The sequence below is a fragment of the Jaculus jaculus genome, chromosome 6 (genome assembly GCF_020740685.1).
Source record: "Jaculus jaculus isolate mJacJac1 chromosome 6, mJacJac1.mat.Y.cur, whole genome shotgun sequence".
NCBI lineage: Eukaryota > Metazoa > Chordata > Mammalia > Rodentia > Dipodidae > Jaculus > Jaculus jaculus.
This window is the reverse complement of record NC_059107.1, coordinates 109,778,536-109,787,492: the sequence shown is the minus strand read 5'-3', so window position 1 is coordinate 109,787,492 and position 8,957 is coordinate 109,778,536. Positions and strand designations below refer to the sequence as shown.

The window sequence follows — 8,957 nt, the reverse complement described above, 5'->3', positions numbered from 1 at the left end:
GAAGACAGTCATTTTTGGTGCATTGAACATATCTTGGTTTCTATTCTGCATCATACAAAATGTTGAGTTGTACCGTTTTCTAAAGGTGGGAAGGTTCTGCCATAAATGTAAAAAGTTTCCCCACAGATAAATGAGTAGAACATGGGCTCTGGCACCAGCCTGGTGCTCAGAGCGGCATGACATTCATCTTCCACCAGCTGGCTTTCCACGGAAGACCACTATCTGCATCATAAAACTGCTGGAGGACTATGAGTGAAAAGTACAAGAAAGGGCTGAAAACACCTACACAAAGAACACCTCGAGGACCAATGATATGCTTACTTTAAGGGAGGAAGATAGATCTTAAGCTGGGCCTGATGGTGCATACCTTTAATCTCAGCACTAGGAGACACAGGTAGGAGGACTGCCATGAGTTTGAGGCCACCCTGAGACTACACAGTGAACTCCAGGTCAGCCTGGGCTACAGTGAGACCCCACCTCAAAACAACAACAAAACAAAAACAGACCTTAACGCAAGGGTGGCAACATGTGCCCTCACAGAACGATACACATTCTTTGAGATATATTTACATTAATTATTAAAATGTACAAAATTTAACCATGCTATCATAAAAATTACATCTTTATTCCAAGCAAGGCCCTATAAATTCATGTTCATCTTTATATAGTTATATTAGGAACGCTCAGTTACATTCTAAACACATGGGAGTCATATGATTCCAGCTGGTTTTGTTATGGCAGAGCCCAAACAACCATTCATGTTCTTACTGCACTGTACATGGTATAGCCTAATGTCTTCATAGAGACTGAGGCTGAAGAAATGAAATGTAGTTAGAACTGATAATGTGAATTGAGCCAAATGAGAAGCTGTGTCTCACATGAAGTATTCAAATATTCCAGATATAACCCCAACTAAAATGAATCAATGGAAAAGTTGCTATTAAAACAGAATTGAATGCTTTCAGGAAGTACTTTTCAAATCAGTGTTGTACGATGGTTTTGGCCATCAAGGGAAGACTTAACGCTGGGAGTGTATACAATGCTGGTGACCAGTGGATGTCTAGCAAAGCAAAGCAGCTATGCCAGAAGACCCTTCCATTTTAACGTGCTGTGTTCAAGCATGACTTGCTTTATTTGATATCCAAATTACAGGTCTCCAAAAGCATTTTCGTTAATGAAAGTTTATACAATTTTGAATTGGAAAAGTGATCTGCATTTTTGCCATTAGTACAGTAATCATGTAAGAACTAGTGGTTTGGAATATTCAGTCACATAGAATTTGCTTCATTGTGTTTGTTTGTTTGTGTTTTTTTCATTGTGTTTTAAGGAAAAATAAATTGCTCCTCAATAATGTTAAGCTGTACCTGGCCATTGGCTCTGAAATAGTCACAGTTTCAACAGTTTGTTTCTATGAGGTTGATAGTAACCATCCCCTCTTCCCTGCTTTACCAGCCTTTGTGACTCAGGAAATGCTTAATACAAAGAACCCCCCTTCCTCTGTGAGTTGAGATAGTCACTCCCACCTATAATAAAATAAGGTAAGACTCCTATGCAGGTGCCAATCCTTTACTTCATTGACCACCTAGGCAGAATATTATTTCCTCTAGAACCTTCAACTTTGGTCAACACTTAATATGAGCCAGCACACCACCTTCCGCAACAGCCCTTTTCTAATAGAAAGGAAGACAAAGAGTTAAAAATTAGTGAGCTAGCAAAAACAATAGAGAACAGTCCGTTACACTAAAAATTTGACCTTTAAAGTGATCAACAAAGTTCATAAACTACTAACTAGACTAAAAAGGGAGAAGAGAGGGCTCACTTATTAAAAATCAAGAATGAGGGAAGGCTTAATACCAACTTTACAGAAAGGACTACAAAGAAATATTCTAAACTTTATGCCTACAGAGTAAATGACAGCTAAAATAGATGAATTCATCAAGACAGAAACTATCAAACTGACTCTATGAAACAGAAACAGATTTGTAATATGAAAGTCTAAGTAGACTTTTAATAAGGAGATTGAATTAATTTTGAAACTTTCCACAAAGAAAAGCCCAAGTCCAGATGGCTTCACTCACGGATTCTACTAGCCATTTAAAGAAATAATTCTTTCCAGTGCCTTCCAAACCAGAAGAGCAATGATCACTTTCAACTCATTCTAAATGATCAGGATACCCTGATGCCGAAAGCAGACACAGATAACTATAAGCTGATGTCTCATAAAATACAGATAAAAAAATCCTCAACAGATGACTAGCAAACTGAACATAGCATATAAACAGGTCCATGCACTACGGCCAAGAGGTTTATCCCAGCAATCCAAAATTGGATTAAGGTCCCAAAATCAGCATAATACATTGCATAAGAATAATAAAGAAAAAAGTATATTTTCATTTCAGTGGATTTAAAAGAATTGACAAAATTCTTTTCATAAGAAAAATATACAACAAACTAGCAACATGAGAAATCCTCTTGGACAAAAAGCATCAAAAAAAAGTCCATAAGCTAACAACATTGTGTTAAAATATTTAATTATTTCTCTTGTGCTATTTTTTTTTGGGGGGGGATGCTGAATGTACTCAAAGGCTCATGTGTTAAAGGCTTAATCTCCAGGGTGGTCCTACTGGAATGTTCTATAGGACCTCTCTCACCTACTGATATCAATAAATTTAGCAAAATCCATATAAATAAAATATGAAAAGTTAATTGCAGGCTGGAGAGATGGCTTAGCAGTAAGGCCTGTGAAGCCTAAGAACCCATGTTCGACTCTCCAGATCCCATGTATGTAAGCCAGAAGCCAGCCACACAAGGTGATACAAGCACTCAAGGTCACCCATGCACACAGGTGGCACACATCTGGAGTTTGAATGCAGTGGGTCACAAGACTTAACAGTGTTAAGGTGGCAGTGCTCCCTGGAACTAGAGCTGGAACACAATCCCCATCAAATTCCAAACTGAAAATGACAAAAGTCATATGGTAATGCAAAGGTTCCAGAATAACCATAGTGATCCTGAAGAAGGACAGCAACATTGGAGTACTCGTGCTTGATTTCAAAACTCATGGAGATACCGTCATGAATCAGTATGAGTGTGATGCCAGCATACAAACAGATGGACGGATCAATGGAATACAACTGAGAATCCACATCCACAAATACACTAACATATTTATAGCCAGTGGACTTTTGACAAGAATACCAAGACAATTCAAAGGGTACAGAAAAATCTCCTTGGCACAATTGGATATCCATACTTAAAAGTGTGAAACAGAACCCCTGTTCTCACATCTTACATAAAAAGTAACTCAAAATTAATCACAGGTCAAAATGTAAGTGCTAAAGTTGTTAAATGCTTAGGAGAAAAAAAAAATAGGAGTAAATCTTCATGACTCTGACTGGGTTTTTGGCAATGACACCAAAATCATAAGCAGTAACAACAGACACACCGGACATCATCAGAATTAAATTGTGTCCTCCAAAGGACATCACCAAGAAAGTAAAACTCCACAGAACTAGAGGAAAAAGAAAACCCAAACAGACAAACAAAAACAAACAAACAAAAAACCCAGCCAGCCATTTTTCGGATAAAGGACTTATTTGTAGAATATACAAAAAAACTTTTATAGTTTGACAATAATCTAATTTAATATAGATAAAAGGTCTGAACTAGATAGATACTTCTCCAAAATAGACATATAAAAAAAGACTAGTAAGACAGGAAAGATGGTTAGCATCTTTAGCCAGAAGGAAAATGCAAATCAAAACCAAAATGAATTACTACTTACCCCAAGGATGGCTATAAGAAAGAAGTCAGTAAAACAATAGAAGCCACACTGCTGGTAAGAATGGAAAATGCTACTGTTCCTCAGGTGTTTAAGCAGTTGTCATATGACCCAGCAATTCTACTCCAGCTCTGAGAGCATGTGTCCATACAGGAAAAAAAAGTACCTGCACACATGTCCCAAGTCACATTAGTCTTCATGGAGCAGAACCACCAAGGTGTCCACCCAGTGATGAATGGGGGAATTAAACACGCTTCATATCCATACAGGGAATATTACCATCAACACATTGGTGGAGATTGCTACAATGTGGGTGACATCTGGAAAACATTATGTCAGGTAAAAAGGGACCTCATATTATATGACTTCACTTGTAGAAACTGCCCAACGTGGGCAAATCAACAGAGGCAAAGGTGACCTAGAGCCGGGGTGCATGAGGAGATTATGGCTAAGAGGGAGAGCATGAAAATGCACTAAAACTGACTGTGGTGACAGCTGAAAAATTCTGTGAATAAGCCGGGTGTGGTGGCGCACGCCTTTAATCCCAGCACTCAGGAGGCAGAGGTAGGTGGATCGCTGAGAGTTCAAGGCCACCCTGAAAATATATAGTGAATTCCAGGTCAGCCTGAGCTAGCTTCAGACCCTACCTTAGAAAACCAAAAAAAAAAAAAAAAAATTCTGTGAATATATTACAGGCTACTGCACTGGACACTAAATGAGTGAAATGCATATGAATTATATCTCAATCAAGCTAGTAAAAGCATAGAGTAAATTGTTCCTTTTTTATTTTACTAGTTGTATTAGCTAATGTTATTATAAACGAAACCACAGACTGGATAATTTAGTAAAAAAAATAATAAATTTATTTCTCATGGTTCTGGAAGGTAGGAAGTCCTATACCAGCATATTACAGAGATTTTGATTGCAAGTTCAGTCCCAGGCCACAGGAACACAGATTATAATAATACAATGAGTCACGTAAATTTTTTGGGTTCCCAGCTGTTCAGGACTCAAAACAGCAATAGGAAGCCTTTATCAGGACCCCATCCCCACATCATGACAACACTTCTCATTAGGCCCCACCTCACAACACTTTTGGAATGAGAATTGGGTTTCTAACACATGAGTTTGAGAGGACACATACAATTCACAGCACCATCTAGCAATAAATATTTTAAAATCAAACTGCTTTAAGAGAAGTTTGTCTAAAATGGAATATATTCAAAATAAGGTACTCTGAACTTAGAAGGTATTTCTAAGAAAAGTCCCAGGTGTGCTGGGCCCCAGGAGCTGTGATGGAATGTGGGACAGCTTGCATAGGAGTCCTCTGCAACAGACATACACAAAACGATGCAATTAGCCTATCTTTGCTATTACTTCAATCCACTGGCAAAGATAAGCAACAATGATCCTCCTAAAAAACTAAAACCTCTACAGTTTTTCAACACACAGTATCTTTTTCCCCCAAGTTATGACCACGGCAACCATTTCTCATGATGACAGATGCCAAAATCATTGAGGTTTTCTTTAAATGAATTTAGAACTGCTCACATAAATGTCCAAACCCGAAACTCCAGTGATGGCTGTCTTCTTTTAGCTTAAAACTTCAAAGCTAAAATGTTCATTTTGTCTTGAAAAGCAAAAAAAAAATCTTTTGGATAGTTTGAAGTAAATTAAGCTTCTTTCTATCTATGTTTTGTTTTGCATTTTTTGAGAAAGGGTCTTGAAATGTTGCCCAGGCTGACTTAGAACTTGTGATTCTCCTGCCTCAGCATCCTGAGTGCTGCAATTACCAGTAGGATGTCACCACACCTGACTTTTCATGGAGTTTCTTGATTGTCTGTGGGTTTAAAAAGTTGCCTGGGGAGTAAATTATTTAGTCTTAAATTCTGAAATCTGGAAGATACTTGTGGAGATGAATCTTGCACCTGTTAGAAAACAAAAAATAAAAGTTAATTGTCTAAAACAGTAATCACAATTAAAATTAAACAGGAATCATCCTATCCTATGTACTTCTATTCCCTCTGTCTGCTTCTAAAGAGGAAATGATACATTTTTCACAACTTGTGGAAGACTTGAGCAACTGGAGCTATTGGCTATCCTTTGGCTTCTTAAGGAATTGTGTCTGTTGATTCCCAATGTGACATCCCCAGTAACCAGTTCAGGGCCTGGCATGGAGAAGTAACTATTTCCTGCATAAATAGATGTATCTAAACCCTGAAAGTATGGGCAGGGCTCTCTGTACAGTATGGGAATAAAGTACAACATTCAAACGAAGGCTTGATGCTCAAACAAGAATATTAAGATGGGTATGACAGCAACAAAAAACTGGGTCCCTGAGCACATAGCCCTCCTGTATGACTCTCCAGATTGTGAGCCCATGAAGACACTTTGTCACTGGATGGTGAAACACTGCGGATCCATCATCAGATTCTTGATGCCTCCAGTAGTTCTCAAGGAGCAGTCAGTAGGGCAGTACAGTCATCAACTTTTGCCAGGATAGGAAGAGCAACACAATCGATTTTCTTCTTTAGAGATGAACTGTGTTGACTTGCTTTAACCCCCAGAACCCAGATTCAGTCACATTCTATTCCACATGTTTCTGTCAAGGCATGTTTGAGATGAGTTACCTACATCAGTCAAATCTGTTGAGCAGATTTTCCTTTACAATGTTGGTGGACTTCATCTAATCTTAATAACAAGAAAGACTGCCCTTTTCCAAGGAAGCAGACAGGCAGACTGCTTTCAGATTTAAGACATACATGACCAAAATTTAATCTTACAAATTTCTTATTTGCCACTTTCCACATGAACAAGTCCCTTCAAATGAAGTCCACTCTGGGAGATACTCAAACCCACAGTATTATTGCTTCCCAGAGAACTTTGATGAATATAGAAACTGGCTTTTCTTAGCAATGAATACAAATATATTCTTTTCAGTTTGCATTTTATATTAAAATTTGACTGTTGTAAAATATTTTCTGGAAATTGTTATTTTATGTGAAAAAATTTAGCAGAATTTGCTCATGTTTTTATCAAAAGGCACATTTTTATTCTTTTTTGTTGCTATCCTGGAAAAGACAGGTAATATATGATGCCAGTATTTCAGGATTTTTTTTTTCAAAGTTGAAGCTTTTAATCCATCAAGAAGCACAAAATCTTATACCTGGAGGGGTCTGTCATTAGTACAGCCATACACATCATAATGATATTTTGGTCATTGATGACCTATATATAATAGTGTGACCCCCTAAGATTATGTTGTAACTGAAAAAATGCCCATTGCCTACGGTGATATAGTAGTCACAGATTTGTAAAAGTGGTGGTACAAATTTACTGATGATATATGCAGTATGGCATATGCAATCATCTGTAGTACATAATGATAGTTGATAATAAGGAGATTGCTAGTGTTTTTTTATTTTTTTTCAAGGTAAGGTCTCACTCCAGTCCAGACTGACCTGGAAGTCACTCTGTAATCTCAGGATGGCCTCAAACACATACCGCTATACCTAGCCACTAGTTTATTATGATTTTGTCATTATTTTGGTGTATTACACTTATAATCATTTTTTTAAACTATAAAACAGCATCCTATTAAGCCAGCACCAGCCTTACACATCTCTGGTTTACTCTATCTCTTATTGCATCCAGAGGCCAAGAGGAGAGATTGACCTATACCATCTAGGTTCGTGTGAGCCGTCTAAGGATATTTGCACAACAGTGGGATGGCCTAATGAAGCATTTCTCAAAATTTATCCATGTAGTTGAGCAATTTGTGACTGCTTGTAGAATTTAAATGCTGGTTGGTTCTTATGCAGCAATGTATAAATAAAGGAGGGTTACACAAACCACTCTGATTACTGGATATATCTTTCAAAAATTCAAAACTCAATTCACCTAGAATTGCAGAAACGAAAGTCCCTAATTTGTCAATTCTAAAGTTACAAATTGTGTTTCTCATTTCTAGGGATTCCTGTACATGCTATATACTTTTGGCAAACCTGTGAGAAAATGCATCCCTGTCATGAGAGAACTCTGAGCTGAAGCCACCGTGCAGTGACGCGAGCCAGTGCTGAGCAGCTCCTCCCCACGTCACTCTTGGGCTCACAGATCTCTGGCCTTGGTCACAGCGCAAAGGCTCCAGTGGGCTCAGGTTAAGGCCGGGTAATGCTGCCATTTTTCTCTTTGTACCATCATGGGAAACCACAATCCTCCACCTCACACTGGTGGAAAGAAATATATAACTCAAGAAACTTTGTGTAAAGGCTTTCTTTGGAATCATCCCTTTTCAGCTCAAGTCAAAAAGCTTTACCCCAGGGCCTTTGCAAGAGATGACAGGTTAGTTCATACTAAGATGGACATGCCACATCAGAGCTGTCCTGGCATGCAAAATGAAGCTTAGATTCAGCAGGAATTCTACTACTGCCACAGAGAGAAAAGGAGAAACTTTACCCATACTATGTATCACTTTCTCCAACAAAATCTGTCCCTCAGACTCTTCCTAATTCTGATTAATGGTACCTGGATCCATCTTATGTTCAGGCCAGATATGTACACACCACTCTTGTCCCAATTCTAGCTGTAGTTCATGATTAGGCCACATCAGTTGTGTTCCTTAGTATCTCTTCCTATGCTTGCTACTGGCACCTGACTGACCTTTAGCCTGGTTACTCTATCCAGGGCACGACAATAATCTTCACACTTGGAAATGTAGTCCCCTAGGCTCTTCCTCACTACCATCTATTTCAGCATGGTCCAGGTTACCTCTCCAGAGCACTGTTCTCCACTGCAATCAGTAGAATGGGTGGTCTCTTTAGAAGACCCTCAGTCTGTCCTTGGCAGTTAGGACATCCTCAATCCCACCTCTCATTTTACAGGGTGCTCTCCCACTGGCCTCACCTGCCAGCCCCTCACAGGTGAGATATTTGTCAGGCAGAATCTTAAGAGGACCTGCTGGCTATCTCCTCCCATGTGAGGACAGATGACATGAGTGCCCTCCTTAGAACTCAGCCTGGGGCAGATAGGCTTTTTTCAGGACTTGCTCCTCTGAGCTCTTCATTACAGCACTTGGAAGCTGCAACGCCCACCTAGCAAGTCTGCTGCCAGCACATTAGGCAATTTGAAAGCTTCGGCTAGAACTCCACTCAGAATTAATGTATAATCCCACATGTCT

General features: G+C 38.9%; 1 protein-coding gene across 6 annotated transcripts in view; it reads right to left on the bottom strand.

Annotated features, from left to right (window-relative positions):
* Nucleotides 1-4,618: 4,618 nt before the first annotated feature.
* Helb (DNA helicase B) overlaps nt 4,619-8,957 on the bottom strand; it is a 35,577-nt gene continuing 31,238 nt past the window's right edge. For all 6 annotated transcript variants that reach the window (XM_004650514.2, XM_045151486.1, XM_045151485.1 and 3 more), the window contains one exon: nt 4,619-5,709. In XM_004650514.2, the coding sequence (XP_004650571.2) occupies nt 5,602-5,709 (108 nt within the window). In that variant the 3' untranslated portion in view covers nt 4,619-5,601. The remainder of the gene's footprint in view (nt 5,710-8,957) is intronic.